Source organism: Stegostoma tigrinum, chromosome 42, assembly GCF_030684315.1.
Source record: "Stegostoma tigrinum isolate sSteTig4 chromosome 42, sSteTig4.hap1, whole genome shotgun sequence".
NCBI classification, from domain to species: Eukaryota; Metazoa; Chordata; class Chondrichthyes; order Orectolobiformes; family Stegostomatidae; genus Stegostoma; species Stegostoma tigrinum.
Window position 1 is genome coordinate 9,024,014 of NC_081395.1, and position 23,127 is coordinate 9,047,140.

A 23,127-nucleotide genomic window follows, 5' to 3' on the forward strand; every position below is an offset into this window, starting at 1 on the left:
GATGTGCGGGTTAGGGTGGATTGGCCGTGCTAAATTGTCCCATAGTGCCCAGGGATGGGCAGGTTTTGGTGGATTGGCCGTGGGGAATGCAGGGTTCCAGAGCTGGGATGGAGGGATGGGTCTGGGTGGGATGCTCTTCAGAGGGTTGGTGTGTACCCCACACTGTCGGGCTTCTCTGTTTCTATGTTTTAGGTTGGTAGGATTTTACAATAATTTAAATCACTTTGGTGCGGGAGTTGGCAAAGACGTAGCAAATGGAGCATAATGTGGGAAGATGTGAAACTGCTCATGTTTACCGCAAGAATAATGGAAATGAAGCTATCTAAATAGCCAGAGATTGCAGAGAGCTCTGAAATGCACCGTTGTGCATTAATGGCAGAACAGTGATACAGCAATGAGCTCTTATTTGCTCATGGCACATGGCCATCACTATCTCGCTGGGCAGCTTTGCCTCTCCCTCGTCTCCCTTGGCTTGCTCGGCCATCTCAGAAGGCAGTTGATAGTCAAGCAGATTGCTGTGAGTCTGGAGACACATGTTGGTCAGACCAGGTAACGATGGCTGATTGCCTTCCCTGAAGGACGTTAGCCAACCAGGTGAGATTTTCCTGGCCATCAGAAATGGTCTTAATTCCATAGTATTTAAAAAAACTTAATTCAGATTCCTCCATAGGCTCTGGCAGGATTCAAACCCAGGTCCCCAGAATGCTAGCTGAGTTTTGTGATGAATAGTTTAGCCATGATACCAAAGGGCCATCAACAACCCTAATTTTTAAAGCTTATTGGAACATCAGGAACAGGCGCAGGGGTAGGCCATTCAGCCCCTCGAGCTTGGTCCCCCATTCACTAAGATCGTGGCTGATCATTTTGTGGACTCAGCTCCCCTTACCCACCTGCTCTCTGTCACCCTCAATCCCTTTACTGTTCAAAAACCTATCTTTGCCTTAAAAACACTCAGCGAGGAAGGCTGAATGGGCAGGGAATTCCACAACCCTTTAGGTGAAGAAGTTCCTCCTTAGCTCAGTCCTAAATCTGCTCCTTGCTCCTTATTTTGAGGCTGTGCTCCCCGAGTTCGAGGCTCATGCACCAATGGGAACAACCCCCCTGCTTCTATCTTATCCATTCCCTTCATAATTTTATATGTTTCTATAAGACTCCCCCACATTCTTCTAAATTCCAATCAGTATATACCAGTCCAATCAATCTTCACGAAGATTCTGGAGGTCTACCATATGGTCTAAGTCTTCTGTCCTCAGTATCTCTCGGACTGATGATCTTATTGCTGTGAATGAAGGCTCATAATAGAATGTTCTTGTTGGTTACAAAGGCACTTGTCTACATAAGGATTTATACACTTGAAGGTCCTGGGAGATTAATTAAGATAAATGTGAGGTGTTGTAGTTTGGAAAGGCAAATCAGGGCAGGATTTATACACTGAATGGTAAGGTCTGGAGGAAGTGTTACCAGACAAAGAGACTTTAAGATGCAGGTTCATAGCTCCCTGAAGGTGAAGTCGCAGTAGACAGGGCGGTGAGGAAGGTGTTTGGGACGTTCGCCTTTACTGGTCAGTGCATTGAGTGTAGGAGTTGGGAGCGTCATGTTGCGGCTGTACAGGACGTTGGTTAGGGTCACTTTTGGAATGCTGCCTTCAATCCTAGTCTCCCTGCTACAGGAAGAATGTTGTAAAACTTGAAAGGGTTCAGGAAAGATTTACAGGGATGTTGCCAGGGTTGGAGGGTTTGAGCTACAGGGAGAGGCTGAATAGGCTGGTGCTATTTTCCCTGGAGTGTCGGAGGCTGAGGGGTGACCTTACAGAGGTTTATTAAACCACGAGGGGCATGGATAGGGTGAATAGACAAGGTCTTTTCCCCAGGGTAGGGGAGTCGAACACTAGAGGGACATAGGTTTAAGGTGAGAGGGAAAAGATTTAAAGGGGACCTGAGGGGTAACTTTTTCCCACAGAGCGTGGTGCGTGTTTGGGATGAGCTGCCAGAGGAAGTGGTGGGGACTGGTACAATGACAGCATTTAAAAGGCATCTGGATGTGTACATGAATAGGAAGGGTTTAGAGGGATAGGATCCAATTGCAGGAAAGGGGGACGAGATGTAGGGTTTGTAGGGTGTCTGGTCAGCATGGACAAGTTGTTCTGAAGGGTCGTTTGTAGGTTGTTAGTCTGTATGATTCTACGGCCCTAAGTAGGGAGATTATTGTAAAGGACACTGCTGATACTGCTTCTGTGGTATTGAGCACAGTTTCGATCACCTTATGTATGGAAGCGTGCATTGAAGGAGTTCAGAGAACACTAATCACGATAATACCCGAATGTGAGGCTTGTCTTATGGACAGACTAAACTTGTTCTAATTTGAATTTTATGAAGTGGGGGATCAGTTGAAACGTAAATGCTCCTGATGGGACACAACAGGGAGATCATCGAATCCCTACAGTGTGGAAGCAGGTCACACTGACCCTCCGAAGAGCATCCCACCCAGACCCACTATCCTACCTTATCTCTGTAACCCTGCATTTCCCACGGCCAATCCACCCTAACCTGCACATCCCTGGGCACTAGGGGACAATTTAGCACGGCCAATCCACCCTAATCTGCACATCTCTGGGCACTACGGGGCAATTTAGCACGGCCAATCCACACTAACCTGCACATCCCTGGGCACTATGGGACAATTTAGCACGGCCAATCCACCCTAACCTGCACATCCCTGGGCGCTATGGGACAATGTAGCACGGCCAATCCACCCTAACCTGCACATCCCTGGGCACTATGGGGCAATTTAGTGCGGCCAATCCACCCTAACCTGCACATCCCTGGGCACTATGGGGCAATTTAGTGCGGCCAATCCACCCTAACCCGCACATCCCTGGGCACTATGGGACAATTTAGCACGGCCAATCCACCCTAACCCGCACATCCCTGGGCACTATGGGACAATTTAGCACGGCCAATCCACCCTAACCTGCACATCCCTGGGCACTACGGGACAATTTAGCACGGCCAATCCACCCTAACCTGCACATCCCTGGGCACTATGGGATAATTTAGCACGGCCAATCCACCCTAACCTGCACATCCCTGGACACTATGGGACAATTTAGCACGGCCAATCCACCCAAACCCGCACATCCCTGGACACTATGGGACAATTTAGCACGGCTAATCCACCCTAACCCGCACATCCCTGGACACTATGGGACAATTTAGCATGGCCAATCCACCCTAACCCGCACATCCCTGGGCACTACGGGACAATTTAGCACGGCCAACCCACCCTAACCTGTACATCCCTGGGCACTATGGGACAATTTAGCACGGCCAATCCACCCTAACCTGCACATCCCTGGACACTATGGGACAATTTAGCACGGCCAACCCACCCTAACCTGCACATCCCTGGGCACTATGGGACAATTTAGCACGGCCAATCCACCCAAACCCGCACATCCCTGGACACTATGGGACAATTTAGCACGGCTAATCCACCCTAACCCGCACATCCCTGGACACTATGGGACAATTTAGCATGGCCAATCCACCCTAACCCGCACATCCCTGGGCACTACGGGACAATTTAGCACGGCCAACCCACCCTAACCCGCACATCCCTGGGCACTATGGGACAATTTAGCACGGCCAATCCACCCTAACCTGCACATCCCTGGGCACTATGGGACAATTTAGCACGGCCAACCCACCCTAACCTGCACATCCCTGGACACTATGGGACAATTTAGCACGGCCAACCCACCCTAACCTGCACATCCCTGGACACTATGGGACAATTTAGCACGGCCAATCCACCCTAACCTGCACATCTTTGGACTGTGGGAAGAAACCGGAGCACCCAGAGGGAACCTGTGCAGACACAGGGAGAATGTGCAAACTCCATACAGACGGTCACCCGAGGGTGGGATCGAACCCGGGTCCCTGACGCCCTGGGGCAGCAGTGCTAACCACTGAGCCTGGGCTTGGAGAATATGTTTTGTTTTGTGGGAGATTGTAAAACCAAAATACGGAGCTCGCTTTTTTCAGAATCAGGGGTAGCCCGTTTAAAACAGAAATGCGATGGAATTTTCTCTCAGAATGTTGCAAAGCTACCGGAACTTTCTCCATGAATCGGCAGAAGCAGAGCCCTCGAGTATTTTTTTTAAGGCTGAGGTGCTTGGGCACAGAGGGGGTGAAAGGTCATCAGGGTCAGAATGTGACGCCCCATGGTCAGTCAGCCACAATTGTATTGACTGCATCTTAGGATCATCCATCCCCCTTTTCTGATGAAGGGTCTAGGCCCGAAACGTCAGCTTTTGTGCTCCTGAGATGCTGCTTGGCCTGCTGTGTTCATCCAGCCCCACACTTTGTTATCTCGGATTATCCAGCATCTGCAGTTCCCGTTATCTCTTATCCTTGATGGTATTGACCTCAGGAGGAAGGCCCACGGGCTGAATGACTTGTCCCAAGCCTGTCTGCATGAGCGTAATGCACCGCTGCCAATCTTGTTTTACAGTTCTACGAAAGCACAATTGAGGCTTGGGAGAAATTCTCTTACGACGCTGTTCAAAAGAGGATTTTCGCCTTCAAAACAAAATGGTTTCCGAACGGCACGAAGCTGGAAACGATGGAATTCCTGCTATTTCAGGAGGTGTGTTTTCAAGGGCCATGTTCCTGCCTTCAACCACTTTGATACCCTCTCTTCAAAGTGTTGACCATCGAAGGGATGGTTTCTGCGCTCGTGTGGATCATGGGGTTGCGCTATAACATGCGTCCCAATGACGCAAATTATCTGTAATGCGACTGATGAAAATTGATCTCTCTCTTTTCATTTCCCCTCTGCTTGCAGTCCATCCGATACCAGTTCTATCCTCAGAGCAGGACCTGTGTGAAGTCTGATCTCCACACTCCATTCCAGCCCATCGCAATTCCCTCTAACGCGACATTCCTCGTTCAGATGTATGTTGGTGGGACCTCGGGACCACAGGAGGGGTTGCTGGTCAATGTCTGGAGTGTTGAGACTGGCCACGGTGGTACGTATGCAAAAAAACTCCTGCTGGCTTTGTGTTATTGCCCCCTGCTCACAGCCTGTGTTCCCTCTCCAGTACATCATCAGCACATCGGGGTCTTGGCAGGGGTGTGTCAACTTGAAGGGCATCGAGTGGCAGGTCGATGTTGGCCTCACCCAATGACTGGCCACCGACAAGTTCCTGATGAGGACTCCAACTTACACTCAATTTACACGCACGAGAGCTACTCTGCGGGCCTAGAAGTTACAATGAACTCAGTGACATCTTGTGGGAGAGATCTCCGAACCACCCTTGGGGTGCAGAAGAATTTTAGATCTTAAGTTCATTTCTTAACTTCACTTCTGAAAAAAGAAGTCATGTTGAGGTCGTATGGGACGTGGGTGAGGCTTCTTCTGAGCACTGTGTCCAGTTCTGGTCGCCCAGTTATAGGAAGGGTGTTATTAAGCTGGAGAGGGTTCAGAAGGAATTACCAGGATGCCGCTGGGAATGGAAGGTTTTTTATGAAGAAAGACTCGATAGGCTGAGGCTTTTTCACTGCGGCATAGGAGATTGACATGCAGCCTGATAGAAGTTTATAAAATAATGAGGGTTAGAGATAAAGTTAACAGGGGATGTCTTTACTTAACATGAGGGATTTCAAGACAAAGAGCCTCAGTTTTAAGGTGAGAGGAGTGAGATTTTTATAAAAACACAAGCAATTTTTTTTTGAAACAGAGGGTAAATTGCATGTGGAATGAGCTTCCTGTGGAAGTGGTGGGTGTGGGACAGTTAGAAAGTTTAAGGACATGAACAGGGAAATGTTTGGAGGGATATGGGCCAGGAGCTGGCAGGTGGGGCTAGTTTAGTTTGGGGGTTATGTTCGGCACAGACTAATTGGAACGATGCGTTTCCAGAAGCATTCCCAGTAACAGTTGGGAATGTGATATTTCTGAGGTCGGGATTGTGGAGGTGAACTGATGAGATACATTGGAAAATGTAGGCTATCTGGCCAGCATGGACGAGTGGGACCAGAGGGTCTGCTTCTGTGCTGTTTGGCACTGTTGTGATTCTATTATGGGGACAGAAATGATATTGTAATCTTGTTCCATCCCAAACTGAGGCAGCGCCATTGTCTTTTCAAAGTTGCTGAGACCGATTTTTCACATTTAAAACAGAAATATCATAATGGGTTGTGAATGTCACTGGCTGGACCAGCATTTGTTTATTTACTGCCCTCCCAGAGTCAACCACATTGCTGTGAGTCTGTAGCCACAATTAAGCTAAGAACAGCATGGAATAAACAGACCCTTCAGCCCAAACTGTGCATGCTGACCCTAATCCCACCTGCCAGCTCCTGGCCCATATCCCTCCAAACCGTTCCCTGTTCATGCACTTATCCAAATATGTTTTAAATGCTGTAACTGTACCCACACCCACCACTTCCTCTGGAAGCTCATTCCACACACGAACCACTCTCTGTGTGTTTAAAAAAAAGTTGCACCTCATGTTTTTTTTTAATTTTTCTCCTCCCACCTTAAACATAATCCCCCTAGCCTGGAAATCCCCCATCCTAGGGAAAGTACATCTGCCTTATTTATACCCCTCATGATTTTATAAACCTCTATAAGGTCACCCCTCAACCCCCTACACTCCAGTGAAAACCCAGGCTCTCCATTCCTGACAACATCCTGGTAAATCTCTTCTGACCCTCTCTAGCTTAATCAAACCCTTCCCATAGCAGGGCAACCAGAAATGGACACAGTGCTCCAGGAGAGGCCTCACCCATGTCCTGTACAATCTCAACATGACGTCCCAGCTCCTGTACTCCAAGGTCTGAGCCACAAAGGTCTTCTTAATCACTGCATCTACATTTGACACAAATTTCAAAGAATTATGTGCATGAACACCCAGGTCTCTGTACAACACTACCCAAGACTCAGCTTTTAATTGTATAAATCCTGTCCTTGTTTGTTTGACCAAAATGTAATACCTCGCATTTACCCAAATTAGAACTCCAGCTACCACTCTTCAGCTCATTGACCCAATTGGTCAACATCTTCATAATCTTAGATGAACTTCTTCACTGTCCACTATGCCAGCAAACCTGTGGTTATCTGCAAACGTACTAACCATGCCTTCAATATTCCCATCTAAATCATTTATATCAGTAACAGAAGAGGACCCAGCACTGATCCCTGTGGAATACTGTTGGCCACAGGCCTCCAGTTTGAAAAACAACCCTGCTCCATCACTCCAGCTGTTAAGCCAATTGGGTGTCCAATTGGCAAGCTCCCTCTGCATGCAATCTAAGTTTACAAGTTAGTGAACCTTGTCAAGGATCAGTATATGTCCTGCCCTTGTCTGCTTTACCAAAATGCAATGCCTTGAAGCAAATTTACTTCCCTAGGAATCCAGATGGATTTTTCCTGCCGAGTGATGCCAGTTTTGCGGTTGTCATTCGACTCGCCATTCCAGATGTTTATTGAGTTAAGATTCCACCATCTCAAATCTGTGTCTCCGATTGTTACCTGGACCTGTGGATTGGGAGTCTATCAATAACATCCAGTAGGCCAGGGTTCCTCAAACTCACTAGTGTTTCTTGCTTTACTGACAGATGGAGGAAGGTGCTATCATTTCTGTTGTTGGTTCCTCATTTTACTGAGATGTCCTGATGGTTTTGTTTTCTAGATCCCTACATTTTAACCTTCACTGCATTTGGATGTCTCCCAATGTCCATTAACTACCACTGTAAAGAGAAGGGCTGGATTGTCGAAACGTAAGTGGGGTGACATTCTCTCTCCTCCTGTGTCTTTGTATACTTGGGTCTTCCCATTCTCACATCCCGCATTCTCCTGCTACCTCCTCACGGTCCCCGGGCAGGATGTGTAAAGGCCCAGAGTCGACTGAGTGAGCCCCCACTCTCTTCCCCCTGAACACCATCGTCACTGCGGGGGGCGGAAGTTGGAGTGGTGTTCACTCTGACTCACCTCAGCTCTGAACCCAGAGCTACAGCTGTGTCTCAAAGTTTGGGACAGATGTTGTGAGACTCAAAAGGATCCAGACAAGAGATATTACCAGGGCCGGAGGGTTTGAGCTCCAGGGAGAGGCTGAATAGCCTGGGGCTATTTTCTCTTGAGCGTCAGAGGCTGAGGGGGTGTCGTTACAGAGGTTTATAAAATCTTGAGGGGCGTGGATAGGGTGAATAGACAATGTCTTTTCCCCAGGGTAGGGGAGTCCCAAAACTAGAGGGGCATAGGTTTAAGGTGAGAGGGGAAAGGGGACCCAAGGGGCAACTTTTTCACACAGAGGGTGGTGCGTGTATGGAAGGAGCTGCCAGAGGAAGTGGTGGAGGCTGGTACAGTTACAGCATTTAAAAGACATCTGGATGGGGACATGAATAGGAAGGGGTTAGAGGGATAGGGGCCAAATGCTGGGGAATGGGACTAGATTCATTTAAGTATCTGATCAGCATTGAAGGGTCTGATTCTTTGCTGAGCGACTCTAAATGCAATCAGGTTATTCCAGAGACAGTAGGAACTGCCAATGTTGGAGAATCTGAGATAACAAGGTGTGGAGCTGGACGAACACAGCAGGCCAAGCAGCATCAGAGGAGCAGGAAAGCTGACATTTTGGGTCTAGACCCTGCTTCCACACTGGCGATATAAGATGGATGTTTCCAATCTGTACTGTTTACATATTTTGCCTGCAACAGTAGAGGAACTCATTTTGTACACCTGTATCGAGTCCCCTCTCATTCTTTGTCGTTCTAAAGAGAAAAACCCTCACTCTCTCAACCTTTCCTCGTAAGACCTTCCCTCCATTTCAGGCAACATCCTGGTAAATCTTCTCTGCACTTTTCCTAACGCTTCCACACCTTTCCTGTAATGAGGTGACCAGAAGTGGACACAATACTCCAGATGTGCCTTCATATCATCTGCCTAGATATTTGCTTCTATATGTCTTGGTGGCTGTTAGGAGAGTTCAATCCGATCAGAGTCGTCGCACCCATCTTATTTTTTGAGCTGTACCCATTCTGCATCAGTGGATGAGCCCTCAGGTGTGTCGTCTCCAAGTGCAGATGTGATGTTCTCCCTGATTAATACTCCACCTCCTTTACCTTCAACTTTATTGCGTCGAAAACTGCGAAACCCAGGAACGCTGAGCAGCTAGTCCTGTCTCTCTCTCTCTGTGTCTCCCTCTTTCGGCTAAGTCTCTGTAATGGCCACAACATCATAGTCCCATGTATTGATCCGGGCTCTAAGCCCATCTGCCTTACCACTGTAGACATGCTAGCCCATTAGTACCAATGTGTTAATTTGCCTGTCTCTGCCTATCGTTTGTGTCTTATTTACTGCTCTTAACATCTACCTTCCCCTCAATCTGTTGACTTGCTGACTTAAAATGCCTCTTAAATATGTGCAGACGTGACCATGCTGAGTATCTGATCTGAACAGCCTCTCTGACAGTGCCGCACTCCCTTAGCAATAAGAGTATCGATCTCCGTTTCAGATAATTCCTGGTCACCTTTCTCAGAGATGTCTTTGCGCTCCTCTGGGCTAGCTGGGATTTGAACGCAGGCCTCCTGGCTCAGATATAAGGGCACTGCGTCTTCAGCCCCAGTTTTACACCGAAGGACTGGGGCGGGGCCTGGCTTAGGGCTTGAGCACTCGACCCAATGTGGTAGGACAATAGGTCGGCACAACACTGTGGGCCGAAGGGCCTGCACGGTTCAATGTTCTATGACACAAGAGTGTGGTACCCAGTGCAGTAATGACCCATCTCAGCCACCAGAGGAAGCATGCGCTTCACTCCTTGGTGAGAGATGATTCCATGTGGGACATGGTACTCCTGAGATTCATGGGGATTTTGGATAATCTGTAGGTATTGTCTCAAATGGCAATTTCGTGCACCTCCACAGACCCTGAGCAGATACCAGGATTAGACAGAGACACCCATAAGGTGGAAGGTAAATCGCCCTTGCCATTTTGGCAGGGAACCTGTGGAGATACAATGAGGTCCTTAACGTGGGTTTTCCTCTTTTTTTTCCCTCTTTTGGGAGGCATCAGTCGCGGTTCGTGGCTGAACCCAAAGGTCACAGTGTCAGGGAAGTGAACCGTTCAGTTTCCCAATGTGAACAAGCCCCCTTGGCCTGCATTTGGCCCCTATCCAAAGGGCCCAGGGATGTGCAGGTTAGGGTGGATTGGCCATGCTAAAATGTCCCATAGTGCCCAGGGATGTGCAGGTTAGGGTGGATTGGCCGTGCTAAATTGTCCCATAGAGCCCAGGGATGTGCAGGTTAGGGTGGGTTGGCCGTGCCTAATTGTCCCATAGTGCCCAGGGATGTGCAGGTTAGGGTGGATTGGCTGTGCTAAATTGTCCCATAGTGCCCAGGGGTGTACAGGTTAGGGTGGATTGGCCGTGCTAAATTGTCCCAAAGTGCCCAGGGATGTGCGGGTTAGGGTGGGTTGGCCGTGCTAAATTGTCCCATAGTGCCCAGGGATGTGGGGATTAGGGTGGATTGGCCGTGCTAAATTGTCCCGTAGTGCCCAGGGATGTGCAGGTTAGGGTGGATTGGCCGTGCTAAACTGTCCCATAGTGCCCAGGGATGTGCACGTTAGGGTGGATTGGCCGTGCTACTTTGTCCCATAGTGCCCAGGGATGTGCGGGTTAGGGTGGATTGGCCGTGCTAAATTGTCCCATAGTGCCCAGGGATGTGCAGGTTAGGGTGGATTGGCCGTGCTAAATTGTCCCATAGTGCCCAGGGATGTACAGGTTAGGGTGGATTGGCCGTGCTAAATTGTCCCATAGTGCCCAGGGATGTGGGGATTAGGGTGGATTGGCCGTGCTAAATTGTCCCGTAGTGCCCAGGGATGTGCAGGTTAGGGTGGATTGGCTGTGCTAAACTGTCCCATAGTGCCCAGGGATGTGGGGATTAGGGTGGATTGGCCGTGCTAAATTGTCCCATAGTGCCCAGGGATGTGCCGGTTAGGGTGGGTTGGCCGTGGGAAACAGTGTTGTACAGTAGGAGAGGTGGGCCTGGATAGGATGTTTTTGTGGAATGTTAACGTGGATTTGATGGGCTGAATGGCCTGCTTCTATATTGTAAAGATTCAACGATATTGGTAAAGGTTCTTAGGAATCCAATGCTCTGCAGCCAAACACCAGCCTCGATGCCTCACAGTTGGCAAGATCTGAACAGCTTAGATGGTTTGAGACAACAAGGTGTGGAGCTGAATAAACACAGCAGGCCAAGCAGCAAATTAAAAGCAGGATAGCTGATAGCTGATAGCCTAGACCCATCATCAGAGACGGGGATGGGGTGAGGGTTCTGGAATAAATAGGGAGAGAGGGGGAGGCGGACGAAGATGGAGAGAAAAGAAGATAGGTGGAGAGAGTATAGGTGGGGAGGTAGGGAGGGGATAGGTCAGTCCGGGGAGGACGGACATGTCAAGGGGGCGAGATGAAGTTAGTAGGTGGGAAATGGAGGTGCGGCTTGAGGTGGGAGGAGGGGATGGGTGAGAGAAAGAACAGGTTAGGGAGGTTGGTACAAGCTGGGCTGGTTTTGGGATGCAGTGGGGGGAGGGAGAGATTTTGAAGCTGGTGAAGTCCACATTGATACCATTGGGCTGCAGGGTTCCCAAGCGGAATATGAGTTGCTGTTCCTGCAACCTTCGGGTGGCATCATTGTGGCACTGCAGGAGGCCCATGATGGACATGTCATTTAAAGAATGGGAGGGGGCGTTAAAATGGTTCGCGACTGGGGGGTGCAGTTGTTTATTGCGAACCGAGCGGAGGTGTTCTGCAAAGCGGTCCCCAAGCCTCTGCTTGGTTTCCCCAATGTAGAGGAAGCCACACCGGGTACAGTGGATGCAGTATACCACATTGGCAGATGTGCAGGTGAACATCTGCTTAATATGGAAAGTCATCTTGAGGCCTGGGATGGGGGTGAGGGAGGAGGTGTGGGGGCAGGTGTAGCATTTCCTGCGGTTGCAGGGGAAAGGGCGGGTGTAGTGGGGCTGGAGGGGTGTGTGGAGTGGACAAGGGAGTCGCGGAGAGAGTGGTCTCTCTGGAAAGCAGACAAGGGTGGGGGTGGAAAAATGTCCTTGGTGGTGGGGTCGGATTGTAGATGGCGGAAGTGTCGGAGGATGATGCGTTTTGTCCGGAGATTGGTGAGGTGGTATGTGAGGATGAGGGGGATTCTGTTTTGGTTGTTTTTGAGGCGAGGGGGTGTGAGGGATGAGGTGCGGGAAATGCGGGAGACATGGTCGAGGGCATTCTTGACCACTGCGGGTGGGGGCGGGGGGTTGATGTTGCGGTTCTTGAAGAACATGGACATCTGGGATGTGCGGGAGTGGAATGCCTCATCCTGGGAGCAGATGCGGCGGAGGTGAAGGAATTGGGAATAGGGGATGGCATTTTTGCAGGAAGGTGGTGGGAGAAGGTGTATTCGTGGTAGCTGTGGGAGTTGATGAGCTTGAAATGGATATTGGTTTCTAGGTGGTTGCTGGAGATGGAGACAGAGAGGTCCAGGAAGGAGAGAGAGGTATTAGGGATGGTCCAGGTGAACTGAAGGTTGGGGTGGAAGGTGCTGGTGAAGTGGATGAACTGTTCGAGCTCCTTGTGGGGCACTGATACAGTCTTCAATGTAACAGAGGAAGAGGTGAGGTTTGGGGCCAGTGTAGGTACAGAAGAGGGATTGTTCCATGTAACATAAAAAGAGGCAGGCATAGCTTGGGCCCATGCAGGTACCCATGGCCACCCCCTTTGTCCATAGGAAGTGCGTGGAATAAAGAGGTTTTGAGGGTGGGGCAAATTTGGCTAAGTAAGGGTGTCATTGGAGGGTGACTGGTCTGGCCTGCGGGACAGGAAGAAGCGGAGGGCCTTTACGCCATCTGTATAGGGAATGTAGGTGTATAGGGGCTGGATGTCCATGGTAAAGATGAGATGTTGGGGACTGGGGAATGGAGGTGGAGAGCGTGGGTGGTGTCATGGACATACGTAGGGAGCCCCTGTAACAAGGGGGAGAAAATGGAGTCGAGATAGGTGGAGATAAGGTCAGTGGGGCAGGAGCAGGCTTGTCTGCTTTCCAGAGGGACCACTCTCTCTATGACTCACTTGTCCGCTCCACACTGCCCTCCAACCCCACCACACCCGACACCTTCCCCTGCAACCACAGGAAGTGCTACACCTGCCCCTACACCTCCTCCCTCACCCCTATCCCAGGCCCCAAGATGACTTTCCAAATTAAGCAGAGGTTCACCTGCACATCTGCCAATGTGGGATACTGTATCCATTGTACCCGGTGTGGCTTCCTCTACATTGGGCAAACCAAGCGGAGGCTTGGGGACCGCTTTGCAGAACACCTCCGCTCAGTTCGCAACAAACAACTGCACCTCCCAGTCGCGAACCATTTCCACTCCCCTTCCCATCCCTCAGACGACATGTCCATCATGGGCCTCCTGCACTGCCACAATGATGCCACCCGAAGGTTGCAGGAACAGCAACTCATATTCCGCTTGGGAACCCTGCAGCCCAATGGTATCAACGTGGACTTCACCAGCTTCAAAATCTCCCCTTCCCCCACTGCATCCCAAAACCGCCCAGCTCGTCCCTGCCTCCCTAACCTGTTCTTTCTCTCACCTATCCCCTCCTCCCACCTCAAGCCGCACCTCCAATTCCTACCTACTAACCTCATCCCGCTCCCTTGACCTGCCCGTCCTCCCCGGACTGACCTCTCCCCTCCCCAACTTCCCACTTACACTCACCTTTACTGGCTCCATCCCCGCCTCTTTGACCTGTCTGTCTCCTCTCCACCCATCGTCTCCTCTCTCCATCTTCGATCCGCCTCCCCCTCTCTCCCTTTTATTCCAGTTCCCTCTCCCCATCCCCCTCTCTGATGAAGGGTCTAGGCCCGAAGCGCCAGCTTTTGAGCTCCTGAGATGCTGCTGGGCCTGCTGTGTTCATCCAGCTCCACACCTTGTTATCTCGGATTATCCAGCATCGGCCGTTCCTATCAGCCCAGATAATTTGCTGCATTTTCCCCAGTCATGCCAGTTCAACATCTGTGAAATGCAATATTTCTGAACAAACCTTCACTCACTCTGTTCTTTTCTTTAATTTTTAGGGCCAGCAGTATGACGACAGGGATCAGTGATCCGAATGTGTTTGTCCCTCCAGCAGAGTGCTCTGAGCTCAACTGAGAATATTCTCTCTTGGAGGCAATACACAAACAGAATTTATACAACTCTAATAAAGAACAGTTACCCTGCTGAGTAAAAACTGGCTCTGTACGGTTACACGGCGAGTGAGCCTTACCCTGCTGAATAAACACTGTACCTTGTACGGTTACACGGCGAGTGAGCCTTACCCTGATGAATAAACACTGTACCTTGTACGGTTACACGGCGAGTGAGCCTTACCCTGCTGAATATACACTGTACCCTGTACAGTTACACAGCCAGTGAGCCTTACCCTGCTGTATATACACTGTACCCTGTACGGTTACACAGCGAGTGAGAGAGGCAATAGAGATTATTCATGGGTGTGGAACCAATGTGTGAGATTGGGATACACTTCAATCAGTACCTCAGTGAAAACTGAAGCTGGTTCATGGCTTGAATGATCACCTCGAGGCTCCTAAGTTCACACAGTCCTCACAATCGGCCCAACAAGTCTGCACCAACCTGCCAAAAGTCATGCCACCCACAGATTCACACCACCCTACCTTGTATTTCCCACAGCCAATCCACCCTAACCCGCACATCCCTGGGAACTATGGGACAATTTAACACGGCCAATCCACCCTAACCTGCACATCCCTGGGCACTATGGGACAATTTAGCACGGCCAATCCACCCTAACCTGCACATCCCTGGGCACTATGGGACAATTTAGCACGGCCAATCCACCCTAACCTGCACATCCCTGGACACTATGGGACAATTTAGCACGGCCAATCCACCCTAACCCGCACATCCCTGGGCACTATGGGGCAATTTAGCACGGACAATCCACCCTAACCCGCACATCCCTGGGCACTATGGGACAACTTAGCACAGCCAATCCACCCTAACCTGCACATCCCTGGGCACTATGGGACAATTTAGCATGGCCAATCCACCCTAACCCGCACATCCCTGGACACTATGGGACAATTTAGCACGGCCAATCCACCCTAACCTGCACATCCCTGGGCACTATGGGACAACTTAGCACGGCCAATCCACCCTAACCTGCACATCCCTGGGCACTATGGGACAGTTTAGCACGGCCAATCCACCCTAACCTGCACATCCCTGGGCACTATGGGACAATTTAGCACGGCCAATCCACCCTAACCTGCACATCCCTGGGCACTATGGGACAATTTAGCATGGCCAATCCACCCTAACCTGCACATCCCTGGGCACTATGGGACAACTTAGCACGGCCAATCCACCCTAACCCGCACATCCCTGGTCACTGCGGGGCAATTTAGCACGGCCAATCCACCCTAACCTGCACATCCCTGGGCACTATGGGACAATTTAGCATGGCCAATCCACCCTAACCTGCACATCCCTGGGCACTATGGGACAACTTAGCACGGCCAATCCACCCTAACCCGCACATCCCTGGTCACTGTGGGGCAATTTAGCACGGCCAATCCACCCTAACCCGCACATCCCTGGGCACTATGGGACAATTTAGCACGGCCAACCCACCCTAACCCGCACATCCCCGGGCACTATGGGACAATTTAGCACGGCCAATCCACCCTAACCTGTACATCCCTGGGCACTATGGGACAATTCAGCACGGCCAATCCACCCTAACCTGCACATCCCTGGACACTATGGGACAATTTAGCATGGCCAATCCACCCTAACCCGCACATCCCTGGACACTATGGGACAATTTAGCACGGCCAATCCACCCTAACCCGCACATCCCTGGACACTATGGGACAATTTAGCACGGCCAACCCACCCTAACCTGCACATCTGGTCATGGATAGGCCACTGTAAATCCAATTGTTATGACACATCATGCCATTTCTAAGAAGCCTTCTTTCAAAAAAGAAAGAAATCCTTAACTGATGTAAACATTTTTGTGAAATGTCAACGACCTGTTTTGAAATCGCAGCTTAGATGTTCCTGCCACAGCAATTTGAAACAAGGACCTGGTAAATTGCACTGTGCGCCTCGGTAACCTTTCCTCTAGTTCACCAGTTGTAAATGTTTCACCAGTGCGTGCTCCATCATTAAATGTTTGCTCTCAGGAATATGTTCTGTTTGACATTAACCAGTCCAATGGAGCACTTTCAGAACACGCAAGGACAGTTCAAAACATGTTCCAAGGAACGACACCAACCAGGTCCACTTCACCTTGGTCCCTCTCATGATCATGGCTGAAGGGATGAGACCCACACAATCACTTTCCCCACCGCTACTCCACAATATTCGACTCCCTTCTCAATTAAGCGTGAGCTGAGCAGCTCGTTTGGCTAATTAAGAGGACAGTTGAGAGTCAACCAGCTCACTGAGGCCCTGGGATCACATGTAGGCCCGGCTGGGTAAGGATGGCAGTTTCCATCCCTCAAAAACACTACTGAACCCTTTGGGAGGTTTATTTTTGCCTTTGTTCATTCACAGGATGAGGGCATCTCTGGCCAGGCAGCATTTATTGTCCATCCCTAATTACCCAGAGGGCATTTAAGAGTCAACCACACTGCTGTGGATCCAAAGTCACGTGTAGGCCCAGACCAGGTAAGGATGGCAGTTTCCTTCCCTGAAGGACATGAGTGAACCAGATGGGTTTTTTCCAACAATTGACAATGGATTCGTGGTCATCGTTAGACTCTTAATACCTGGTTTTTGCTGAATTCAAATTCTAGTGGGATTCGAATCTAGGTCCGCAAAACATGACCTGGGTCTCTGGATTAACAGGGCAACACTACGAGGCCCTGTCCTGCCCTGTTTGTGCCAATCAATTATAGTTCATAGAATCCCTACAGAATGGAGGCAGGCCATTCAGCCCATCACTAAACTTCCCGCCATGTCCTTGTTAGCTTGCATTCCCCACGGCCAACCCCTGAAACTACACATCCCTGGGCACTATGGGACAACTTAGCACGGCCAACCCACCCTAACCTGCAAATCCCTGGGCACTATGGGTCAATTTAGCACGGCCAATCCACCCTAACCCACACATCCCTGGGCACTACGGGTCAATTTAGCACGGCCAATCCCCCCTAACCCGCACATCCCTGGGCACTATGGGTCAATTTAGCACGGACAACCCACCCTAACCTGTACATCCCTGGGCACTATGGGACAAATTAGCACGGACAATCCACCCTAACCTACACATCCCTGGGCACTATGGGACAATTTAACACGGCCAATCCACCCTAACCTGCACATCCCTGTGCACTATGGGACAATTTAGCACGGACAATCCACCCTAACCCGCACATCCCTGGGCACTATGGGTCAATTTAGCACGGCCAATCCACCCTAACCCGCACATCCCTGGGCACTATGGGTCAATTTAGCACGGCCAACCCACCCTAACCTGCACATCCCTGGGCACTATGGGACAATTTAACACGGACAACCCACCCTAACCCGCACATCCCTGGGCACTATGGGACAATTTAGCACGGCCAATCCACCCTAACCTGCACATCCCTGGACACTATAGGACAATTTATCATGGCCAATCCACCCTAACCTGCACATCCCTGGGCACAATGGGACAATTTAGCACGGCCAATCCACCCTAACCTGCACATCCCTGGACACTATGGGACAATTTAGCACGGCCAATCCACCCTAACCCACACATCCCTGAGCACTATGGGACAATTTAGCACGGCCAATCCACCCTAACCTGCACATCCCTGGACACTATGGGACAATTTAGCACGGCCAATCCACCCTAACCTGCACATCCCTGGACACTATGGGACAATTTATCACGGCCAATCCACCCTAACCCACACATCCCTGGACACTATGGGACAATTTAGCACGGCCAATCCACCCTAACCCACACATCCCTGGACACTATGGGACAATTTAGCACGGCCAATCCACCCTAACCTGCACATCCCTGGGCACTATGGGACAATTTAGCACGGCCAATCCACCCTAACCTGCACATCCCTGGACACTATGTGACAATTTAGCACGGCCAATCCACCCTAACCCGCACATCCCTGGACACTATGGGACAATTTAGCACGGCCAATCCACCCTAACCTGCACATCCCTGGGCACTATGTGACAATTTAGCATGGCCAATCCACCCTAACCCGCACATCCCTGGGCACTATGGGACAATTTAGCACAGCCAATCCCACCCTAACCTCCACATCCCTGGACACTATGTGACAATTTAGCACGGCCAACCCACCCTAACCCGCACATCCCTGGACACTATGGGACAATTTAGCACGGCCAATCCACCCTAACCCGCACATCCCTGGGCACTATGGGACAATTTAGCACGGCCAATCCACCCTAATCTGCACATCCCTGGGCACTATGGGACAATTTAGCACGGCCAATCCACCCTAACCCGCACATCCCTGGACACTATGGGACAATTTAGCACGGCCAATCCACCCTAATCTGCACATCCCTGGGCACTATGGGACAATTTAGCATGGCCAATCCACCCTAACCCGCACATCCCTGGGCACTATGGGACAATTTAGCATGGCCAATCCACCCTAACCTGCACATCCCTGGACACTATGGGACAATTTAGCACGGCCAATCCACCCTAACCCGCACATCCCTGGGCACTATGGGATAATTTAGCACGGCCAATCCACCCTAACCCGCACATCCCTGGGCACTATGGGACAATTTAGCACGGCCAACCCACCCTAACCTGCACGTCTTTGGACTGTGGGAGGAAACTGGAGCACCCGGAGGAAACCCACACAGACACATGGAGAATGTGCAAACTCCACACAGTCAGTCTCCTGAGGGTGGAATTGAAGCTGAGTCCCTGATGCCATGGGGCAGCAGCGCCAACCCCTGAGACACCCTGGGGCTTGAGGGAGAAAGTAATCTACTGCGACCGACTGCTTTGGTGCTTCTGTGTGGGACTGTTTGCAAAATAAGACCCAACATCCGAAGGGAACATGAGCCAAACAAACCAGATTCCATAAAAAACAGTCAATAAGCCAGATTGCGTTCAGGGTTGCTCCTCGGCTCTGTGCCAAGAGGCCCGTGTACCACCTGCGCCAACGTGTTCCATGCACCAAAGTCATTGTCAATCCTTCCCCAGGAGACAATCAATGGGATCTTGCTCTGCAGCCACCATGAGCTAAGCTGGCCCAGGTAGGGGTATATCGATGGGAGAGCTCAAGGATTTTGAAGAAAGGGGCACGTTTTTGCTTTCTTATTCAAACAGCAGAATTTATCTTAAATAATCATGCTCCCTCTACACTTTCCTGTCAAACACTCCCCAGGACAGGGACAGTACGGGGCCGGGCAGGATTAGCGCTTTGCTGTGTGAGTTCAGAAACACATGGCACAACAAGGAAGTCTAACTGATTTGTCCCTCAGGAAAACTGACGTGAAATGGAGGAGGAATTCAATTGACTCTGTGGTGAGCTGGCCAGAGTCTTCAGAGCTATCTCTGCACTACAACAATACCCTGCATTTACGTTGCCCCTTTAATGCAGTGAAAGGTGTCCTGAGGTGCTGATTAGCCATGTCTGTGGCAGATATCAGGGACCACGAGAGGGCGGCTCCAGACTGACCGAGTACATCCGGGTGTGGAGCAGGGAATGAATTCCGGTGAATCCCGGGATACTGCTGAGTACCAAATTGCCCTGTGTAGGATGGTGCGAGAATTTAATTGTGAGGGCATACCATAGCGGATGTGGATACTCAATGAGGTCAGTTGTGTAAGAGACAGTGAGAAAAAACCCTGGCCTTTGGTGGCAGGTGCCCTTCCAAAAAATTCAACCCAACTTGAGGAGGCATTGGACCAATGGTATTATTAACCCTACTAAAGGCACGGGGAACTGCGTTCGAATCCCACCCCGGCAGATGGTGGAATTTGAGTTCAATGAATATCTGGCTTTAAAGTCTAATGATGATCACTGTTGATTCTTGAGCAAAAACCCATCTGGTTCACTAATGTCCTTCAGGGAAGGAAACTGCCATACTTACCTGGCCTGGGCCTACATGTGACTCCAGACCCACAGCAACATGTTATAGAGTCATACAGCACAGAAACAGTACCTTCGGTCCATCTCGTCCATGCTGACCAGATATTCTAAAATAATCTAGTCCCATTTCCCAGCATTTGGCCCCTATCCCTCTAAACCCTTCCTGTCCATGTACTCATCCAGGTGCCTTTTAAATGCTGTAACTGTACCAGCCCCCACCCCTTCTTCTGGAGCTCATTCCATACACGCACTACCCTCTGAGTGAAAAAGTTGCCCCTCAGGTCCCTTTTAAATCTTTCCCCTCTCACCTGAAACCTATGCCCCTCTAGTTTTGGACTCCCCTACCCTGGGGAAAAGACCTTGTCTATTCACACTGTCCATGCCCTTCATGGTTTTATAAACGTCTATAAGGTCACCCCCTCAGCATCCAATGCTCCAGGGAAAATAGCCCCAGCCTCTCCCTGTAGCTCAAACCCTCCAACCCTGGCAACATCCTTGTAAATCTTTTCTGAACCCTTTCAAGTTCCACAACATCCTTCCTGTAGCAGGGAGGCTAGGATTGAAGGCAGTATTCCAAAAGTGGCCCTAACCAACGTCCTGTACAGCCACAACATGACCCTCCCAACTCCTACACTCAATGCACTGGCCAATAAAGGCGAGCGTCCCAAACATCTTCCTCACCGCCCTGTCTACTGCGACTCCACTCTCAGGGAGCTATGAACCTGCCCCCTCCTAGGTCTGTGTCTTCAGCAACACGCCCCAGGACCTCACCATTACTCTGCAACAACTCTTTGTTTATTTGACTCTGTAAGCCTTGTACCAAGGTGTTTATAAATAAGATGATGCCCTAAGAGGTGGCCATTGTAGAAACACTTCACTGCGCTCCTGTACTAGAAAACACGTGACACTAAAGGACAGTCTATTCTGTTAACTGTGTAAGTGCTCTTCTGATTTGCTGAGCCAAAACACAGCACCTCACAATAAACAGGTTGGCTCTTAACTGCCCCTTGGACAGTTGAGGATGGCAATAAATGCTGGGCCTAGACAGAGACGCCCTCGTCTCGTGATTGAATTGGAAAGAAAAGGTCAGGCTCACCGCACAGCGCTTTTGCGATACAGGAGAGCCCAACACGGCACTTCCTCCTGAGAGGTCCTGCTCTGGTCATGGATAGGCCCCTGTAAATCCAATTGTTATGACACATCATGCCATTTCTAAGAAGCCTTCTTTCAAAAAAGAAAGAAATCCTTAACTGATGTAAACACTTTCGTGAAATGTCAACGACCTGTTTTGAAATCGCAGCTTAGATGTTCCTGCCACAGCAATTTGAAACAAGGACCTGGTAAATTGCACTGTGCGCCTCGGTAACCTTTCCTCTAGTTCACCAGTTGTAAATGTTTCACCAGTGCGTGCTCCATCATTAAATGTTTGCTCTCAGGAATATGTTCTGTTTGACATTAACCAGTCCAATGGAGCACTTTCAGAACACGCAAGGACAGTTCAAAACATGTTCCAAGGAACGACACCAACCAGGTCCACTTCACCTTGGGCCCTCTCATGATCATGGCTGAAGGGATGAGACCCACACAGTCACTTTCCCCACCGCTACTCCACAATATTCGACTCCCTTCTCAATTAAGCGTGAGCTGAGCAGCTCGTTTGGCTAATTAAGAGGACAGTTGAGAGTCAACCAGCTCACTGAGGCCCTGGGATCACGTGTAGGCCCGGCTGGGTAAGGATGGCAGTTTCCATCCCTCAAAAACACTACTGAACCCTTTGGGAGGTTTATTTTTGCCTTTGTTCATTCACAGGATGAGGGCATCTCTGGCCAGGCAGCATTTATTGTCCATCCCTAATTACCCAGAGGGCATTTAAGAGTCAACCACACTGCTGTGGATCCAAAGTCACGTGTAGGCCCAGACCAGGTAAGGATGGCAGTTTCCTTCCCTGAAGGACATGAGTGAACCAGATGGGTTTTTTCCAACAATTGACAATGGATTCGTGGTCATCGTTAGACTCTTAATATCTGGTTTTTGCTGAATTCAAATTCTAGTGGGATTCGAACCTAGGTCCGCAAAACATGACCTGGGTCTCTGGATTAACAGGGCAACACTACGAGGCCCTGTCCTGCCCTGTTTGTGCCAATCAATTATAGTTCATAGAATCCCTACAGAATGGAGGCAGGCCATTCAGCCCATCACTAAACTTCCCGCCATGTCCTTGTTAGCTTGCATTCCCCACAGCCAACCCCCGAAACTACACACTTGGGCGCTTTGGGACAATTTAGCACGGCCAATCCACCCTAACCCGCTCATCCCTGGACACTATGGGACAATTTAGCACGGCCAGTCCACCCTAACCCGCACATCCCTGGGCACTATGGGACAATTTAGCACGGCCAATCCACCCTAACCCACACATCCCTGGGCACTACGGGACAATTTAGCACGGCCAATCCACCCTAACCTGTACATCCCTGGGCACTATGGGACAATTTAGCACGGCCAATCCACCCTAACCCACACATCCCTGGGCACTACGGGACAATTTAGCACGGCCAATCCACCCTAACCTGCACATCCCTGGGCACTATGGGACAATTTAGCACGGCCAATTCACCCTAACCCGCACATCCCTGGGCACTATGGGACAATTTAGCACGGCCAACCCACCCTAACCTGCACATCCCTGGACTGTGGGAGGAAACCGGAGCACCCGGAGGAAACCCACGCAGACACAGGGAGAATCTGCAAACTCCACACAGACAGTGGCCCGAGCGTGGGATCGAGCCTGGGTCCCTGGCGCTGTGAGGCTGCAGTGCTAACCGCTGAGCCACCGGCTGCCCAGTGACAACCGTCTAGTCTTTGCCTGTGGGGACCGAGTGTTTCCAGCCCTGGAACCATGCTTCAACCCGGTGATAGTATTCTGTCTATGGTAAACGTGGCGGCA

The 23,127-nt window shown here is 50.3% G+C and overlaps 1 protein-coding gene across 1 annotated transcript in view; it reads left to right on the top strand.

The window, feature by feature from the left end:
- Positions 1-14,405, top strand: part of LOC125449432 (mammalian ependymin-related protein 1-like) — a 29,911-nt gene extending 15,506 nt beyond the window's left edge. The window contains exons 4-7 of the mRNA XM_048525214.2: positions 4,513-4,647; positions 4,846-5,029; positions 7,694-7,781; positions 14,130-14,405. Of these exons, the coding sequence (XP_048381171.2) occupies positions 4,513-4,647; positions 4,846-5,029; positions 7,694-7,781; positions 14,130-14,205 (483 nt within the window). The 3' untranslated portion in view covers positions 14,206-14,405. The remainder of the gene's footprint in view (positions 1-4,512; positions 4,648-4,845; positions 5,030-7,693; positions 7,782-14,129) is intronic.
- The last annotated feature ends 8,722 nt before the right edge of the window (positions 14,406-23,127 follow it).